The sequence below is a fragment of the Gekko japonicus genome, unplaced genomic scaffold (assembly GCF_001447785.1).
Source record: "Gekko japonicus isolate JY-2015 unplaced genomic scaffold, Gekko_japonicus_V1.1 scaffold650, whole genome shotgun sequence".
NCBI classification, from domain to species: domain Eukaryota; kingdom Metazoa; phylum Chordata; class Lepidosauria; order Squamata; family Gekkonidae; genus Gekko; species Gekko japonicus.
The window spans coordinates 258,252-278,721 of NW_015164684.1; the positions used below are offsets into that span (position 1 = coordinate 258,252).

At 47.3% G+C, this 20,470-nt stretch overlaps 1 protein-coding gene across 1 annotated transcript in view; it reads left to right on the forward strand.

Moving 5' to 3' along the window:
- Positions 1-14,050, forward strand: part of PLCXD3 (phosphatidylinositol-specific phospholipase C, X domain containing 3) — a 150,487-nt gene extending 136,437 nt beyond the window's left edge. The window contains exon 3 of the mRNA XM_015409326.1: positions 13,894-14,050. Within this exon, the coding sequence (XP_015264812.1) occupies positions 13,894-14,050 (157 nt within the window). The remainder of the gene's footprint in view (positions 1-13,893) is intronic.
- Positions 14,051-20,470: the final 6,420 nt, after the last annotated feature.

Genomic DNA, 20,470 nt, shown 5'->3' on the forward strand with positions numbered 1-20,470 from the left:
AGCTCGGAAGCCTGGAAAAAAGTCCTCTTCGGCATCAAGAAGCCTGTAATGGGCCTATCCAGCCAGGCGGTGGCAGTGCGGTGCTACAAGTCAAAGCAGCCCAGGAAGAACTAACGTCATCAAGCCAAGCCAAAATGAATGCCGCCCAGAACACGACTGAAGCCTACAGCTGAACAAAATCCCCGTCGGCTGTAAACTTGTGCGATTTAAAGAATTATATGTTGTCCTCCCTTACCCTATGAAACACTGTTAGTCCCTTGTGAAAACCTGTGTAACTGTAAATCGCTCAGAGCCAGCAGCTCTGCAGGATTGAGCGATCAATAATCATCATCATCATCATCATTATTATTACTATAAATCTGGCACTGAGACAAGGAGGAGTTACACTTAAGGGCAGGAGGTAAGTGGGGACTGATGGCTTTTATTTTCCATGCTCCTTTCCTGCCATCCGGCCTATGACTCTTAAGAAACAAACTGCAAAGGGTTTAATAATTCACCATGCAAACAGGAATACAAATATTGCTTCCAGGTTGGTGGATTGTTTTTTTGAAAAGGAATACATCTAAACAGCAAAGGATTTGCTGATGATTGTTCCAGGGAGCCAACAGAGCTGTGATCAATCATATTAAAATATTCATTCAGCCTCAAATTATTAAACTGTGCCATCTGATTGAATGTGCTTCCAGACTTGATCTGGCAATTGGAGAGTGTTGAATTATAGATAAGCATTTCGGCCAAATGAATTCCACAGCCATCGAAAGATAATTCAGGAAGCTTGAATTTGGCAATGTGCTTATAAAACTGTAAAGTGTTATTTCTACTAATTTCCTATGAGTCTGGCTTCCACGAGGGTAAGGAATGAATTGCAACCAGTGACTTTAAAAATCTGGAAGATCTATGTGACCAGGAAACTAATCAGACCTCACCTTCCTGATAGATATTCACAGACAGAAGGAGCATGAAAAGAGATCTCCAAAAATGGGGATGGCTACTGTTTTTTGAGGGATGCCTTCTGTGTTCCCCCTACATTCCCTTTCCCAGGCTGAGCTGCTGTGCAAAGCTACACCACTGCTTGGAAGACAAAGTTCAGATTTAAATGGCCCAAAGAGGGAGGAAAGGCAGTGTTAATTCTGCCATTTTGAAGGTGGAGGTTAGATCTGCCCCCTCCCAGTACTGACTTTCCAGTGAACACTCCACCCGCAGCCACTCCCGAGTTATTACTTGGATCCAGTCCAGAGGTGAGAGTTTCAGGCAGCCCACAAGTCATTCTCAGAATGTGCACAGTGTTGCGTGGAAACTCCCTTTAAACGTGGGGGCATGCTGGTCTCTCCATTCAACAAAAGAACCGTTCGTGGAAGCAACTGAGGAGGAGGAGTAGTAGAGGAGGAGATTGGATTTATACCCCGCCCTTCACTCAGATTCTCAGAGTGGCTTGCAAACTCCTTTCCCTTCCCCTCTGCACAACAGACACCCCATGAGGTAGGTGAGGCTGAGAGAGCTCTGACAGAAACTGCTCTTTTCAAGAACACCTCTGACAGAACTATGGCTTGCCCAAGGTCATCCAGCAGCTGTGAGTGGAGGAGTGGGGAATCAAACCTGGTTCTCCCAGATTAGAGTCTGCGCACGTAACCACGACACCAAACTGACTAAAGGTTTCCCCTGCTTCAAAGCTAGTTGAATCTGACTCTAGGGGGCGGTGCTCATCTCTGTTTCCAAGCCGAAGAGCCAGCACTGTCCAAAGATGTTTCCATGGTCATGTGGCCAGCATGACTAGATGCTGAGGCACATGGAAACCTACCTTCCCACCGAAGCGGTACCTATTTATCTACTTGCATTTTTCTTGCTTTCAAACTGCTAGGTTGGCAGGAGCTGGTGGCAGAGATGGGAACTCACTCCATCATGCGGCACTCGGGCCTTGAACTGCCGAATTACAGACCTTCTGATCTTCAGCTTTAGCATCTTAACCGCTGAGCCAGCGCGGAAGCAACCTATCTAGCTCAATTTTATCTCATCCTTTTCTCCAAGGAGCTCAGGACAGCATGTATTGTTCTCTTTTCCCCTTTTTATCCCCTGCGAGCTAGGTTATCTCCTGATTTATTAAAGAAGAGAACAGGCCATAGTTGATAGTTTAGACTTCACAAAGGTCGACTTACCTGGCCAGTGGGGGTGTCCCGATGTCCTTCTGGAAGACCAGAAGTGATGTTAGGCACTTTTGGGCCTATTTCCAGTTTCGGGCCTACTTCCACTCAGGGGTGACACTCTGGTTTTTGGACAAAACTCTATTCAGCTTCAAACCATAGAGTTTTGCCCAAAAACCAGAGCATCACCCCCACCCAGAAATAGTCCTGAAACAGGAAGTAGGCCCAAAAATGTCAGTTGGGGGTGGGATTTCCCCCTGCCAGCCAGCTGGCTGGCGACAGGCAAGAGCCAGTGAAAGCAGGGGTTCCCCTGCTCCCATCAGGGGGGCTGGCAACCCTACGTGGTACAGACACTGCAGCTCCCCATATCCCCACCCCCAAAGCTCTTACCAGATGCCAGTCATGGGAATTAAACCTGAGACCTTCTGTGTACAAACTTCCTGGAAATTAAGCAACTGCGCCCCCCCCCACTTGATTCATTTATTTGGTAACCTTACTGGATTGCCAGGCCATTCTTCAGTCTCCACCTCAGCCCTTCAAAACCTTGTCTCTTGCATGACCTGTTGCCAGCTTACCAATTCAGAGCCGCCTTCTCAAAGGAAAGGCACTATTTGCCTTTTAGGCAACTGTTTCCTCAGCTGAGAGAGCAAACGGTTATTTTCGCATCTGCGGTGTTACTCTTCTCCCTCTTCCTTCCCCACCCCCCTCACTTGAATGCGTGGTTACAAATAACTGATGTTCCACCACGGGAGGCCCTGGCGTGCAAACACTCGGCGTCATTAACATTCTCTCTCATTGTCAGAACATTATGACTCAGACACAAAACTTTCAGCAGCCTGGGAGTGAATTTTCGTCTCTCTACTAAAATGTTAATGTGATTAGCTTTGCCGTAACTTCTCTTTAAGAACTGACTGTGCTGAGTTCTCGCCAGCCTCTTTCAACTGAAATAACTCGCATTTTATTATTTGGAAAATGAAAACCTGACTAAATGAAAACCTGACTCTTTCTGTTTTTAAGGGCCTCGCCAGAGTCAGTCTGTGCAGCGAAAGGTTAGGCATTTAAGCAGGGCCAGCTAAATCGCTGCACTTCCCACTTTATTTTCTAGACCTTGACTCCTCGTTACCCAATGAATGCCCAAGTGGTGGGCCAGAATGCTCTAGTGTGCTTCGGGAGCATGGCTGGAGCACCCTGAGAAACAAATCAAACAATGCCTCTAAGGGGTCATTTCGTAGAAAAAGAGGTGCAGGAGCTCATTAGCATAGCTTATTTGCATATGCCACACCCCTGACATCACCGGAAGTGTGTCAGAAGGCAACACCCACCGCTCAGGCTCCACTGGACTCTTTTGGATTGCTAGCTAATTTGGGGGGGGGGGAAACGTGTGCATCTGTCCTCGCAGAAGAGGGAGAGCTTGTACCTGAATAAAACTTGGTTTTAAAGGTGCCACTGGACTGTTTTGGACTGGGGGGCCAGGGGGGGTCCTCGGAGCGCCAATTGTACGGCACCTCACTCTGGCACCTGCGTGCTCAGCTCCCCCCATCACCTTGCCTGCCAGAGCTGCGCCCACCAGGCCGTTGCGCTCGCCTGCCAGACGCCGGAGACTTCCCCCGCTGGGAATACGTGCGCTCGCGCGGCGCCCCTCACAAAATACTACCCCACCCAGAGTTGAAGTTACCTGCTGGCCTGTGTGTGCTTTGGCTTTTTGTTTCCTCTCAGACATCCTTCAGTGAGGACAGATAATTCTGCCCTGCCCCTGCATCGGGGAGGTAGACTTTAAAGCGGAGACACAGAAGAATTACTCACAGTGGAATTACAGGAAGCTGCCTGTTACATCTCGTGTAAAACTCATTCCTCTGCTGTTTATCCATTGAGGAGGTGTACCAAAAATGGTGATTCATACAGAGGCACAGAGGTAGGGTTGCCAGCTCCTGGTTGGGAAATACCTGGAGATTTTTGGGGATGGAGCCAGAGGAGGGTGGGGTTTGGGGAGGGACTTCAGTGCCATAGAGTCCACCTTCCAAAGTGGCCATTTTATCCAGGTGGACTGATCTTTGTCACCTGGGGATCAGTTATATCCTGGGAGGTCTCCAGCCACCATCTGGAGGTTGGCAACCCTATACAGAGAGGTGCTCGTTAAGCTAATTATTCTTGTGCTTATACATTTATTTATTTATTTATTTATTTATTTATTTATCAAATTTATACCCCGCCCTCCCCCGTAGGGCTCATTCTATGGTAAACTTTGGGGAAGCAAAGGTATAGCGTGCCTCTAGTTTAAATTCGGGTGGTGGGGGGAGTCTCAGCTCTCAGAGGTGTGATATTGTATTGCATTACAATTATACTGATGGATCAAGGCAGCAGTCCCAAGGACACTTTCCAGGGAGTAATGCTCAGTGAATAACATGAGACTTACATCTGCATAGACCTGCCTAGGATTGCTTCCTACATCCATCAGTCTTTGATGTTTTTTAGCCCAGTGGGAATTTGAACATTCTTGTGACCAATGAGTTGGGATGGGCATGAGCCACCTGATGAATTAAAGTTCATCTTGAATTTTGGGCGGTTTGTGGTTTGTAAACTGAAGTTCACAAACTGAAGAACCACAGCGAACTCCCACGAATCTTGGCACAATTTGTGGTGGATCATGGCTCTTAACAAGAAACAGCCGAGTGGCTTGGAGTTCCCAACCACTCAACTGCCTGGTTTAAATGGCTTGGAGCTATTTAAACCCTGCTTTTAAACCCTGAGAGCCATTTAAACCCTGCTTTTAGCTCCCTGCGGCTTTTCATGGGGAGAAGAAAGCAGGGTTTATGGCTCTCCCTGGCCAGCAGAAAGGAAAGAGGTGAAGTGTCTTCCAGGAAACACCTTGCCCCTTCTTTTCTGCTTCCCAGGGAAAGCCAGCAGAAACAAGGGGGTGAAATGCCCACTGGGAGTCACTTCACCCCCATATTTAATCCTCTGGTTTTGCTCCCCCCACTTCAAAGTGGAGGGGAGCAAAACTGGAGGATTAAATGCTGCTGCTTTTGTGAGGAGCAGAAAATGGGTTTAAACTTTAAATGGCTTGCAAACCTATACGAACTGGTTCAGTTTACGAATGGGCGTATTGATTTAAGTAGGTTCGTGGTTCAGTTCGTGGTTCAGGTACGAACCATGAATTGAACCTCAGAAATGCAGGTCGTGCCCATGCCTAATAAGGAGTACATGCCCAGCCATGCCTCCCGTCAATAAAACATAAGTGTCAAAAGGTATCATGACCAAATGAGTTCTGCCTTAAAGATGAAAGAGTGCGAATGAAAAAGATCCACAAAGGTTAGGAAAGGGACACAAGATAATTTATCTGCAAATGGTATGAAATCCAAATGCATCAGAGCGTAACACTAAATGATCACGTGTGGAACTGATGCTGTGTGGAGCTCTTGCTCTGATTTCCACCCCTCCCCCCCCCATTTAAGTGGATTTACATCTGGCTTCTGTACAGCATCCTCGTGCTTCCCCAAACTGTCCAGGTGGTGTTCCTTGGCTTGGCTGCAACTTTCCCCAAAACGGCTTCAATACGAACTTTCTGGGAAGAGTGGAAGGGAGGGTGCAGATTTCCACACCTCCCCACCAATGCTCCCTCTAAGCTGCAGAGTCTTGTGAGCAAAAATTCTACTTTGTGAGCTACTGGCATTAAAGCTGTGAGCGAGCGATTTGGCCACTGCATAAATTGGTTTGCTCTGGAGCCCTCCTTCCTGAGCTAACACAGAAATGTGTGAGCCGGAGGCTAAAAAACAGTGAGCTAGCTCACTCTAACTCAGCTTAGAGGGAACGCTGCTCCCCATTGGGGTTGCCAACTTCCTGATAGGTAGCTCCTGGAATCAAAGCTGCTCTCCAGACTACAGGGATCTGTTCCCCTGGAGAAAATGGTTGCTTTGGAGGGTGGACTGTATGGCATTATAGCATGCTAAGTTTTCTCCCCTCCTCTGTCTCCATGCTCCAAATCTCAGAGTTGGTGACCCCACTCCCCAGCTATGCTTGGTGCCATTTCCAACTGTGAACTTCTTGTCTTAACACACTGCAGTGATATCCAGAATACCACTGGGTTAAAAACAAACACACAGACCTCAGCAACCTGAGAGCTAGCTTGGTGTAGTGGTTAAGAGCGGCAGACGCTAAACCACAGAACCAGGTTTGATTCCCCACTCCTCCACAGGAAGCCAGCTGGGTGACTTTGGGTCAACCACAGTGCTCTCAGAGCTGTTCTCTTAAGAGCAGTTCTCTCAGAGCTCTCTCAGCCCCACCCACCTTACATGGTGTCTGTTGTGGGGAGGAGAAGGGAAAGGAGTTTGTGAGCCGCTCTGAGACTCCTTCTGGTAGTGAAAGGCAGGGTAGAAATCCAGTCTTTCTCTCTTTCTTTATTCCCTGGATTCTCTTCCACTTCTTCTTCTTCTTCCTCCTCCTCCTCCTCCTCCCTGTCAATAGTGTGGCAGAGGAGAGAGCAAAGCACAGTGTAAATTTCTATGCAGAAGGGTTGCCGCTGAGTGTGTCTTTAGATCCTCTACAGCAGTCAGTGCATAATGTGGAATTGTTCCCATCAAACCCTAAGCTGGCCTTTAGAATTGGATGAAAGTAGGTCTAATGATCTATTCATCTCTCTAGTACATTTTTATCCCCCCCCTTCCAAGGAACTCTTTCCTTGTTTAATCCTCAAAGCAATCCTGTGAAGTAGGAGACAGGCCCAGCATCATGCAGTCAGCATCCTAGCACAGGCAGGATTTGAACTCAGGTGCCCCAGACCAATGTTCCCTCTAAGCTGTGTAGTTCCGTGAGCAGAAATTCTACATTTTGAGCTACTGGCATCAAAGTTCTGAGTGGGCTATTTGGCTACTGCACAAATTAGTTTGCTCCGGAGCCCTCCTTCCTGTGCTAAGACAAAAATCTGTGAGCCGGAGGCTGAAAAACTGTGAGCTAGCTCACACTAACTCAGCTTAGAGGGAACAGTGCCCCAGGCCCTAGCCGTTTCACTACACTGGATGTAGCACAGAGAAGGAAGCCATTCACAGGCTATTCACAGGTCACACGTGCCAGTTGCAGTGGAGGGGAAGCGAGGCTATCTCCTCCAGAGGGATTGGACACGCAGTTGTGAGATCACACAGACCTTTCAAGCTGTGGGCTCAGCCCGTCACTGTGTGATCAGATGCAACCGCGCGTCTTTTTTTTTTTTGCCGTTTGTTTCCCATGCGCTGAAATGAGGAACTGCACTTCCACACTGAGGGCTCCCTGTGGAGTATGCGATGATGCACATACTGCCGGGGGGGGGGATGGCACAGAGTCGGGATGGCCTGATCAGACCATCCCAACGCCATGAGGGCATGCTTGCGTGATCAGACGGGGGAAAGTCTGTCCATGGCCCATTGGAACCCAATAGAGCCGGACTTTCCCTGGTTGTCTTTTAACTCCGCTTCTGTGGCAGAGCAGCACAGGTTGCTGACCACTGCGGGATGCTTCCCAGATGTTGCTCTCTGATCACGCAGCCTTTAGATCCATCAAGCATTCGCAGTTATGTCGGCTCTAAAGGTCCATGTAATTGCAGCCACAATCCGTTCGTTAACATGTAAACGTTGCAAAACTAGCGACCGCTACCAGATTTTTTTCCTGAGGTGAGCTGCTGCTCCAGTGGAGACCCAGACCTTCCTCTGTGTACAGATGCCAGCCCACTTGTTATTTTATCGAAGGTGTAAACCTCACCCTAGACTAGCTGATTTCGTAATCCCTGTCTGGATTGGAATTTTAGGGGAAGTCGTTTCAGAGGCTAGCTGTGCTGGTAGATCCAAGTCCCGTAGCTCCCTAGAGACCAGCAAGATTTTCGGGATGTGAACTTTTGAGCGTCAAGGCTCCCTTTGTCAGACAGGAGTAGGGTAGAAATGGAGGTCTCTGAGTCTTTTTATCCCAGTCAGAAGCTGGGAGGGGTGTTGTAAAAGCTGCTTGTCAAGGATGCAGAGGAACAATGCACAGAGCAATCAACTTGATTAGAGAAGAAGGGAACTTGGGGGGGGGAGGCAGAAAAGTAGCGTCTGTAGTAGAGAGATAAGAATCCTTTGTCTCGCTCAGCGGGGGGGGGGGTCCATTCTTCTGAACGAGTGGAGGTAGACCCCTTTCTCAAGAAGCGGTGGGTGGTGGGTGGGAGAGTGAGATATCATTCCCTTATTGCAAGCAAGTCAAGCTGAATTTCAATCTACTGCAGTCAGGAATGTAATAAAGACCTAGCTGCAGCTGAATTTAAACTTAGTTAATCAGATAAAGCAATCCGAAAGTTATCACTTCTCTCAGTTTTGCAAACTATGTTTTTTAAAAGGCATTTCCTTTAAATTCCTGCTCTACCAGGAATCTACAGCTTAGCTTAGAACAGCAGCAGCTCTCCAGGGTCACGGGTAAAGGTTCTTTCAAATCACCTACTGCCTGGTCCTTTTATCTGGAGATGCTGGGGTTGAACCTGGGATTACCTGCACAACAAGCAGATGTTCTACCATTGAGCCGCAGCCTCTGCCCGAAAGAGCCCTATGCTCTTTGCAGGATTTATAGGGGAGGAGAGAAGCACATTTGCCCTGGCACACTGTTCACTTTTTTTTTTACAACCAGCCAGAATGTGTTTGCTAATCCTAGGGTTTAGACGGTGGCTGTTCTGGGTTTTCCGAGAGCATTCAACCATGTGGGTGGGTTGCCACGCAGCATGGTCGGCATTTTCCCTGACTGAAATGCTTAATGAGGCCAATTATGAGGACTGAAGTATGCGGAGACTGGAGATTATAAGGATGGGGAAACAAGTTTCGTATTGCTGCCCTAAAGCCCCTGGGGAAACGACAGCTCCGGCTTCCTTCCGTCACCGCCGTCCGTACACCGGAGAATATTTTGCGCTAAAACTGAAAAGCGTTGGGAGGTTGACGGAGGCCTGGCAGTTGTGTCAGTGTTTGTGGCGGTTTCTGTGAACTTCTTGTCTTGTACAGAGTTAAATGGAGAAAGGGTTTTGGCAACCATGAGTTGAACCAATCAAATTCTCTTCTGCAAGTTTTCCCGGGGTACATATTGCACCCATTTGGGGAGGAGATGCCTCGTACACTGCGTATTGCAAGTACTGATAACAAAGATTGCCGGCTAACCTGAAAAAATTGCTGGGTCTGCTGTTGTGCCCTTAACAGCTATTTGATCGTGACCGAAAGATAAATATTATAACCTACTAATATTGGCAGATCAAGCTGTTGTTAAATGCATAAGAACAGGAGCGAGTGAAAAAGCCGGCAGCTCTAAGTAGTGTGGCAGAATCTGCCTGATCTGACCTGCAGGCCCCATTCCACCCTGCCCTCCTAGGGGTTCCCAGCTCCCTAGAGGGGCTTTTTCCTTTCTCTCTAGGGTAGCCGCTACCAATGCTCCCTCTAAGCTGTGGAGTCTTGTGAGCAGAAATTCTACTTTGTGAGCTACTGGCATTAAAGTTGTGAGCGAGCAATTTGGCTACTGTATAAATTAGTTTGCTCTGGAGCCATCCTTCCTGAGCTAAGGCAAAAATGTGTGAGCCGGAGGCTAAAAAACTGTGAGCTAGCTCACACTAACTCAGAGTGAACACTGGGCCCACTACCACCACCTGCCCTTTTCCAAGGAATTGCCCACTGGGAGGGACAGGACTCCCAGCTCCCCTTCCAAGCTCAGAGGCCTCACCTCTATGTCTCCTGCTGCCCAGCGCTTGGCTCCCATGGGGACTGTTTATGGGCACCCCAGGAGGAGCTGTCACTTGCTAACCCCCCTGGAGCCCCTCCCCTGGTGGGAGTCTATGTGGTACAGAGAAACACTACCAGCATCCAAAGTTATAAAGTATTTTTTTAAAAAAAAGTCTATACGCATACTTTTAGCACAGCATCAGATCCGAGTAAGGGAAACAAAAGAAATTGGTAAAAACACAAATCCTCTGTCTCTCTCACTATACCTGCCCTACCAGGTATTAAAATAAGACGGGCTCCTTAAGCTTAGGATGTTACAAATCTCTGTAGAATCTCCATTACCTCAAAGCCTGTTCCAGCTCTGGGAATGAGCACATGGTCAACAGTGGCCTCGCTCCTGTTAGAGAGTTCTGCCTGCTCCCCCCAACTCAGCATCCTAGGAAAAGAGAGCTACTTCCTGTTGCCAGGCTGTTTTATCACCTCTGTTTCCCTCCCACTTGACCTGGTCAGCCCAGGTCAGAGGACGTTTTTCCTGTTGTCTCCAGGAATCCTTTTCCTGGAGAGCATCTAGCATTCTCATATTTCCAGCACTCTGTTACCTGCTTGAACAAGGGGGGAGGGGGGAGAGGGAGGGATTGACCCACCCATTATCTCTCTGGCTAGATCTATTAGCATTCAAATGAAGGTGTGCTGAAAAGCCATTATCCAAATTTCCCTGCCCAGAGAGGAAAAGGAAAGGAAGCTTTTAAAACACCAAGTGGAGGTTTGCTGCTAGCCAACCTCCAAAGAGAAAATGCATTTCTTCACAGTAGTAGTGATTTTTTGACAGTCTCATGCGTAAAGTGCTTGGAACGCCTTATCCCCAGTGAAATTTGTAGCTAATATAGGACAATTTCACACATTACGCAGCAATGAACCCTGGGTTGTTCGGGAAGGAGTCATGGCCGATCCTGGCTCTCTAATGAGCACCCCCTGGATAATGCACAAGTTATCAAGAATCTGCTAGTCTTGGCACATTCACACTTTATCCAGTGTATGAATTTTTTTAAAGGTACCTATTAACTTTTTAAAAAATGATCACGGCATAGATGCAGCAGAAATTTCCACTGATAGAATGGATTCCTATCAGGGGTACAGGACTTTCTTGCCTCCCCCACACTGCAGCTCCTGAAGGATAAGGAGTGGTAAGAGGGGTGAATTGGAATGTGAAATCAGCAAAAAACTTCCCCCCTTTCCATTAGTAGAAATCTACCGCTGTATCCAAACCAAGCTTGCCAGCTGCTACCTTGGATAACAGATGTCTCTGTGTTATGTGCCCTCAAGTAGCATCTAACTTACAGTGACCCTATGAATTAATGATCTCCAGAACATCCTGTCATTAACAGCCTTATTTATGCGAAGAAGTGTGCATGCACACAAAAGCATGAATAAGCCTTGAATAAAACTTCGTTGGTCTTAAAGGTGCCACTGGACTCAAACTTTGTTCTGCTGCTTCAGACCAGCATGGCTACCCACCTGAATCTAGCCATATTCATGCCTTGCAATCTGAAGGCTGTGGCATCCTTTATTGAACCAATCTATCTCATGTTGCATGATATTGCAGGGGGGAAGTGTGGCTGTTTGCCCCGAAGCAAAGTAACGTGCGGCAGCCCAATCACATGTCCCATCAAGGTCCCATGGTTAGGTCGTTAGGTGCAGATCACACGGCTATCTTGCAGCGTGGCAAAGAAGCGGCGCGGCGCAATCACACCGGTAATCGCTAGGCGCCGTCAAGTAGCATCTAACTTACAGTGACCCTATGAATTAATGATCTCCAGAACATCCTGTCATTAACAGCCTTATTTATGCGAAGAAGTGTGCATGCACACAAAAGCAGGAATAAGCCTTGAATAAAACTTTGTTGGTCTTAAAGGTGCCACTGGACTCAAACTTTGTTCTGCTCCTTCAGACCAGCATGGCTTTCCACCTGAATCTAGCCTTATTCATGTCTTGCAATCTGAAGGTTGTGGCATCCTTTATTGAACCAATCTATCCCATGTTGCATGATATCACGGGGGGGGGGGAGCGTGGCTGTTTACCCCGAAGCAAAGTACCATGCGGCAGCCCGATCACATGTCCCATCAAGGTCCCGTGGTTAGGTCGTTAGTTGCAGATCACACGGCTATCTTGCAGCGTGGCAAAGAAGCGGCGCGGCGCAATCACACCGGTAATCGCTAGGCGCCGCTTTCGTGGCAAATGGGATTTCCCCCCTCACTGACGTTTGCACATGCGCATGATTGTTTGTGTGCATCCTGTGGAGACTTACAAAAAAAACACCATCCGGTGTGCGAAGAGTCATGGACGGGCACTGGATGCCACGGGATTCAAGTGGAAACGTGATCAGACACCCGCCCTTGCCCCGCATTTTCCGGAAACTAGTACATCATATGTGGTAGTTTTTTACTCCGCATCTTCGGGGAGAAGCCACGGGTTAGCCACGGGTATACTACGCTTCCCAGATGTTGCGGTGTGATCACGCACCGAAAATCCGCCTATCATCCGTGTCTTTAGCGTGGCAACTTCTGCGTGTGAATGGGACCTCTGTGTCCTTTCTCCTGCTGCAGTTGGGGGTTTAAAGGGCACTATCCAGTGTGGACAAACTCCAGAAACAGTGCAAGGGTCTAGCTTCATCAGTTGCTATTGAATGGTGGCATAGAGGACTTAAGGATACATGACAATTCTAAAGTTGAATCCTCTTCTCTCCCCAACCAGCCTTTGGATGAATGTGTGAGTCAACTAAAAGCTGAATTCACATTTTTTAATGGGCAAGTCCACTTTGAGCAATGGTAGAATAGTACCTGAGTACCGTGCTTGCCTGATCTCCATTAAGGCCCCTTGAGGGCAGTGGCCACAATTGCATACTCCTTTGCTTTCTTCCCCGTCTGTTGATTCTGAAAGGGAAAACACACTGATGTCCTCCTCTGTACAAACGGGTACAAATTGTGATCAGGACATCTCATGGGAGAAGCAGCATGTAAACAGTAGCAGACCACTGTGAGTCCCTTTTAGCTGGCTATTAGGGAAACATCTGCCAGAGGAGACATCCAGTACACCATTCCTTTACCCAGGAGGAAAACGCGTACTCAGCTCTATATTGGAGCACTGAGTCCTCCCAATGAGACAATCTAGACTTCTGGTGCTGAACTCTGTAATCACTATAAAGCTACTGGATATTATTGAGTTTTGCTGGATGGGTCCAGCAAAAAGCTCATTCTTGAGAAAGCAGGCACACCCAAGTGGCAGAGAAAGGCATCTCTTAGCTGCTGAATCCTCTTGGATTCAGGTGAACAAACTGGGCCCTGTCACCCGGATTTCCAGGTTGTAGTGAATAAAAGAGCTATAAGCCATCCATGTATGCCCTGGGCTGGATGGTCCAGGTTAGCCCGATCTTGTCTGATCTCAGAGGCTAAGCAAGGGTCAGCCCTAACTGGCAGACTACCTGGATCCAGGGAAGTCCTGGATTGCTATGTGGAGACAGGCAATGGCAAACTACCCCTGTTCTTCCCTTGCCTTGAAAACCCTATGCGTTGTCATAAATCAGCTGAGGCTTGATTAGTTGCCAACCTCCAGGTGGCCCCTGGAGCTCTCCTGCCATTGATCTCCAGATGAGCAAGACCAGTTCCCCTGGAGAAAAGGGCTGCTTTGGAGGGTGGACTCTATGGCATCATACCCTGCTGAGGTCCCTCCCCTCCCCAAACCCCACCCTCTCCAGGCTCCACCCCCCCCCAAATCTCCAGGTATTTCCCAACCCAGAGCTGGCAACCCTAGGCTTGATGGTGCTTTCCACCACCACCAGGAAATCAGTGTTCCTTCTCTGAATGATTCTTTGTGTTCTTCGTTCAGAGTCAGCCCTGTTGGATTCAGTGGCAGTTAATTCTGGATTCTGAAGACTGAAAATAAAAATTGCAAATGTATGTGCATGGAAGGGGTCAGATCTGTTGAACAGGAGCTACAGATAATGAGTCTCAAGACTGAGGGCCCCTGACTGCCTGTGCTTTCACTGATAGACATCTCTTTTTCTTCCCTAGAGCTCTCCCTGCCATGATGCAGTGGGTCCGGACTCAGAGAGCGGGCGAAAGCGGTATCAACATCGTCACGGCGGACTTCGTAGAACTCGGCGACTTCATCGGCACAATCATAAAGCTGAACTACATCTTGGATGAAGGCGAACCCGATACGACTTGATAGTACCGTAATGTGACCCGATATGCTTTTCTGTGGAACTTTTCCCAGTTGTGTTAGGTTGTAATCTTATGTGACAAATTTTGCAAGCACATACCAAATTTTTTCTTTTGAAGTGTTGAGAAAAGAGTGCGTAAAAAGAGGGGCCTTCCCCCCCATTTGTTTCCATCATTTCTTGAGATTGATTATCTTGTATCCCGTGAAACCCAACAAGGTTTCACTCACACTTGTTTTCTGCCTAGAGAAAGCCATTAATAAATATTCCATCCACAACCATATGTGCTTTTGGCCATATTGACAATGATTTGCTGTGTTTAATAAATGGCAGCCATATATTGACCTATGTGCAATAGTTTTTCCATTATCATTAGGAATTTTGCTACGGAATGAAAACAGTGTATTATCCTGCCAAGGTGCTCCATTAGCCAGCGTGGTCCATTTTATTAACGTTGCACTATGTATAGCATCCATTGGTGGCGTCAAGTTTCTTGGTGGTGGAAGGGGAGGAGGAGGAGAAGACATGTTCAGAACCATGCCCTCAGCATCCGAGATAGGCAAAAAATAAATTAATTAACAAGCAGTTGAAATTCCAGATTCTATCAGGCAGCTCCTCTGGACCACACCTTTTTCACTTTGAATATGTGGCATGATGATTACTTTTTAAAAAAAAAGAAATAAAAACAAATCATTTCACTGGACCAACTGCAGTCAGGATGGAACCTGTCAAGCTGAGTTGCCCCTGCAATGGCTGCTCAGTTTGGAGCTGTTCAGCAGTGACTATCAGCTCCTCCCATGAGGCCCTTAGCAAGGCCTGAGAGCTTACTGGCCCCTGTGGCAATGCCAACACCACTGGGGGTCGCCTTGGCTCATCCCTGGGTGCCAGTAGCCCTCCAGGACAGAAGCCAAGTGGGGGCATTCCCTGCCAGCTAAAGAGCTAGTCCATCCCCGATTAGGCTTGCCATCTGCCACCTGTCCCCAATTCCCCACTCTCAATGATTTGAGGAGTGTGGTAAAAAAATAGGGGAATAGTGTTGATTATGATGCCCTAAGTAAGTCTCTATGGTCTCGACCATAGATATTATGGGGGGGGGGCAGTTCCTAGAGTGTCAGTCAGAAGTGATATCACTTCCTCCTGAAACTGCACCTTTTCTGGGCACCCCCCCCCCAAATCTCCTGGCATTTGCCTGTTGTTTATCTAACTTTGTCCCTATGCAAGTGGTGGAGGACCTGCCACTAGTTGCTGGGGGGGGGCAGAATTGCACTATAAAGTTTTGAAGAGTGGTTTTCGTTTAACTTTCGAAACTATAGCATTTTGTGAAGTGGGTGGAAACTTTGTCGTCTTCATTTGCACTATATTAAACACTTTTTTGTGTCAAAGGCACCCAAGGCAATACACAATGAATCACCAAACTCAACTAAACCCTGAACTAAAAACAAAAACACAATAAAGCTATCAATTCTAAAAATAGAGAAGGGAGCAGCAAATGCCATGACCATACTTCGTAAAAAGAATATTTAATAGCTATGCTTTAGAATGACTGGTAGGTTATGCTCAAATATCCAGATTTGTTTCCTTTAGAAAGAAATTTCTACATGCCCAAAACAGACTTTTGACAAAACAGGAAAAGTCTTTTTCAATTAAGACACCTGGAGCCACAAGTTAATAATATTGTGTTGTCCCCACCATTTAATTTTTTTAATACTATCAGCAGGGTTCGTTTCGTAGAAAAAGAGCTAGGGGAACTCATTAGCATAACTCATTAGCATATGCCACACCCCCTGACATCACCGGAAGTGTGTCATAAGGCCACACACTCCGCCCCCAACGGTCCCAGCCGCCGGCCTTGCAGGTCCACTGCCGAGCCCCATGAGGGGCCCGCCGGTGGTCCTGCAAGACCGGTGGGAGTGCAACGAAGCCCCGCGAAGGCCCTTCCTGGCCCCAGGCAGGCAGGGGTGGGGAGAGGCGGGGAGGAAGCAATTTACCCTCCCTCTTCTCCTGCCTCCTCCTGGCTAAATGAGGGCCGGAAGTGGGGCGGCCGGAAGCAGGGGGCGGGGCTTCGTCATGTGCCCCGCTCCCCGTACCTCACCCAGGGGAACTGCAATCCCCCCGATTCCCCCCGAAATGAACTCTGAGTATCAGATAGTGAAAAAAATATTGTTTACTAAAATTTGGGGTGAATCATTAAAGAGAGGACCAAACCAGTTTGTGGTTAATAACATTCAGCTATAACCTTTCCTTGTCTAATGATCTGTGCCATCAAGCTCTTCATATCACCTTCCATGTCCAACAGCAACAAGGGCTGTCTTACATGATTCTTAGTGGATCACCTAACCAATCAAGTTGGAAGGGAAGAGGAAATACCTGCACCCCTCTTCCACTCCATACACACAATTGGATTGTACTCAAAAATGAGTGGTAGAATCAGAAGATGTGGGGCCCTAGAGTATGTAACCAAAATGCTATCAAGTCATCCTGATGGAAGATAAAGAAAAGGCCAGGGGAGAGGAATGGGATTTCTGTTTCACTCCCTCAGAAAGGTTTGGGAAAGGCAGCCTAGCGGAACTGATTTGCAAGCTGTCGTGTTGCCAGGAGCCCTCTCAGACCTTGGCCTTCAAGGGTAAATCCAGACCTTTTCACAACCAAGCCCCATTTTACCACTACTGTCTCCTCACATCCCGGTACTTCTACCACTCCTCTCTTGGCCATTTTCTGCTTTTAGCTCTTATGGATAATTTCCAGTCACCATCTCCCCTCTCCCCAGTCTCTCATAGGGTTGCCAGCTCCAGGTTGCAAAATTCCTGGAGATTTGGGGGTGGGGGTAGAGCCTTGTGGAGGGCAGGGTCTGTGGAGAGGAGGGACCTCAAGAAGGTATAATGCCATTGAGTCCATCCTCCAAAGCAGCCATTTTTTCCAGGGGAAGTGATCTCTGTAGTCTGGAGAGGGGTTTTAATTCCAGGAGATCTCCAGGCCCCACCTGGTGGCTGGCAACCCTAGTATCTCACATGATTTCTCTTTCCAGCTACTACATCGTGGAGTGTAGATAGCTCTCTTTCCTTCGTTCTTCAGAGTCTCTGGACCCGCTATGTCCCCTTCCATCCTCCTCTGCCTTGCTCCCACTCTTTGGTCTGGTTTGAAATGACAAAGCCACTTAGAGGTCTTTTGCAGTCATCTGCCTTCTGCTCCCAAGTGGCTGCCATTGATCTCAGGAGTGGGAGAGGTGATTATGAAGGAGCTGGTTTGGTCAAGGGAAGCCTAGCAAATATCCTCGGCCACCTCGGTGTCTGTATCAGAGGACTAAAACTATCTTGTGACACAACACACTCACTTAAAGAGGACCTGTGGGGGGGAGGGTAAAGGACATCAGAGTTTCAACCTTGGTCTTACCATGGCACAGATCGTCTTAACAACCACTGCATTAGCAAACCACACTCATTTTCAGCACAGATGACACAGGCGAGTCACCTCTCACTACAGGGTGGTTGTGATCACGGGTCATTTCCTGCAGGAGCGCACAGGAGCGGAGCTCCGGCAGTAAAGAGCCCAGGGGGCGGGCACATGCAACAAGCCCCACCCCCTGCTCCCAGCAGCCCTCAGTCAGACCAAGAAGCATCCAGGTAAGTTGCAGACACCCCCCCAGCCCCAAAACAGTCCAGTGGCACCTTTAAGACCAAGTTTTATTCAGGTACAAGCTCTCCCTCCTCTGCGAGGACAGATCTGCACTCCCCCCCCCATAGCTAGCAATCTGAAACAGTCCAGTGGAGCCTGAGCGGTGGGTGTTGCCTTCTGACACACTTTCGGTGATGTCAGGGGGTGTGACATATGCAAATAAGTTATGCTAATGAGCTCCTGGACCTCTTTTTCTACGAAATGACCCCTGGTTGTGATTCTAGCACGCTTCCTTGTAGGATGGGCTCCCAAACTGTTGACGTGTGAGACCCATACAAATTGCCTTTCTTCTTTTGAAAAGAGCAAGCATGCTTCTAGAAGGGGTTCCCCCATTTAATGAGGAAAATCACAGAATTACACAAATGCTTCTTGCTTGTTGCCCTTTCGTAGACTGAACATTCTGATGGTACCTTTTCCTGGACGTTCAGCTGTGTTGTACCTTCTAAAAGAGATAGACTTTTACACAGTGCCCGAGTCCTCCAAGTAAGGGTTTCTAGTAAACATTTTTTTTTATTTATGAATCCGTATTCAAAGATTAGGCTGCTTATTTTGCCCCTCTTCTCTCTTAGCTCCCTGGGCCCCAATTCTCCATCTCCTCACTCCCTTGGTCACTGTGTGAACAGAATGCTGGGCTAGATGGGCCTTTGGTCTAATGCAGTATGGCTCCTCTTATGTTCTTATGTCCTCCAGTGCCTTGATATCATGCCATCCCACTTGTTCTTAATTCTGAGGCTTCTCTTCCAAAAAAAACAACAACAACGCCAGCATGAGACCTCCCTTCTCTTCCCCCCCCCCAATAGCTGCACAAGTTATCAACATTCCGTGACTGATAATATTCCTTTCCCTCGGAAGTTAGAATGTTTGCTAACATTCTGTGTCATCATGGCAGTTCAACAAATAGTCCAAGGTAATGCTAAGAAGCAAATAATACGCAACTGTGTTTTATCCTGTTGATTGTAAGACATACTTTGAATGACAGCAGTCATCATGAATCAGCAAAGCTGACCATTTTTAAGGCCTTAGTCCTCCGAACTATGCCGATTATCACTGAGCTGTAAGTGAAATTAGACCTTTGTACCATCCATGTTCCTGGTAAAAAAAAGCTGCCCATTTTCTTGCCCTACTTGCAGAAGGAATGAAGGGGCTTTAAGAAACCTGATCACTTCAACTCTTGCTAGACTCCAGCATCACTCAGTATTTTAAATTGTGCTAGGCTCAAAATGATGTACCAGACTCAGTCAGAAGACCAGGGCCTCTGTGAATCGGAACAGTGTACTGAGTGCTCAAGTCTCAGCCGATCCGCTAAAGGAAGCGCTGCCCGAACTTGGGTGGCCCAACCTAGCCCAATTTCAGCTGATCTTGGAAGCTAACCAGAATCGGCCCTAATTCGTACTTGGACGGGAGACCACCAAGGAATTCCAAGGTTGCTACATGGAGGTGGGCTATGGCAAACCACCTGATTGTCTCTTGCCTTGAAAGCCCTGTGGGATCACCACAAGTTGGCCATAACTTGACGGCACTTTCCACCACCGCAGAAAGTTCCATTAGCAGAAATAATTGGCAGAATTCAACCCTCTCTTCAACTATTTGGGGGGGGGGATAAAATCCCATAATAATATAAATAAGTAATAAGATAAAGGAAATGAGACTGTCGTCCTGTGATGATGTCTTCATGTCCCGCTTCCCAGATCCGACTGGCCATTGAGATAATGCAGGATTTATTATGGTCACGATCGTACATGTGCTTATTTGGTAGTGAGTCCAACTCTACTCTCTGAGATTTAGTTCCAAGTAAATATGATTAGGACTGACTGCATTTCAGACTTTCCCCCTTCATTAATAACTATGCTTCAGTCTTAAGGCCACAATTCCACATGGACTCAGTTATGTGCACCTAAGTTCCACGGAAAGTAGAGGGCCGGAGATTTGCATAACACTTCTTGGAACTGCAGCTGAAAGCAACAATACTGATTTCCGACTGAGAATGAAGCACACAGACAATGCCACTAGAAGGGTTTCATTTATAAATATACAATAATGGCTGGTGTTTTCATGTATTAAGGATATATATAAATATATGTAACTATATTGTGTCTTGAGCTTACCGGCATTGTCCAGCTGTCTGCTTAGCATCAGTTGTTATCCGTTGACTGGGTGTTGTAAAAAAATAAATGCAAAATGAATTAAGGCCTCTGCTGAGATAACATCGAATTAAAATATGTTTTTTCATCAGAAACTTAATTTTCTTACTGGTACATAACTGCACAAAAAAGAGGACCCTTTTTGGGGTGTATGTTTTCATGTAACTAATCATCTCTTTTCCAGTGGAGAAGCACAGAATATTATCAAAATGACTGTAGGGAGATGAATTTGCCTTAATTAAAGAAGCAGATTTTTTTTTAAGTCCTATGGCATCCATTAACAGGTATAGTCAATGATGGACAGGTTGTATTAGCAGGTCTGATAGTATCTTCAGATGCCTATAGTTGGTGTAACAATTGGACCCCGCAGGCCAAAGCAAGACAATTTCAAAATGAGGATTTTGCACATTGTATGAATGTTACTTCCCTTTAGCTCTGTACGTCAAAAGCCATGCAGCAGGAGAATGATCATCCTTCAACAAGTCAAGTGGTTCCTTCCCAATGTGCCAATAGCCAGCACTGGTAACCCATCAGTGACCAGATCAGAGATTGGACAGAAAGGAAAGCATGTGTTCCATATTCCAAAACCAAACGTGTTGTGTTGTGTAATGGCTG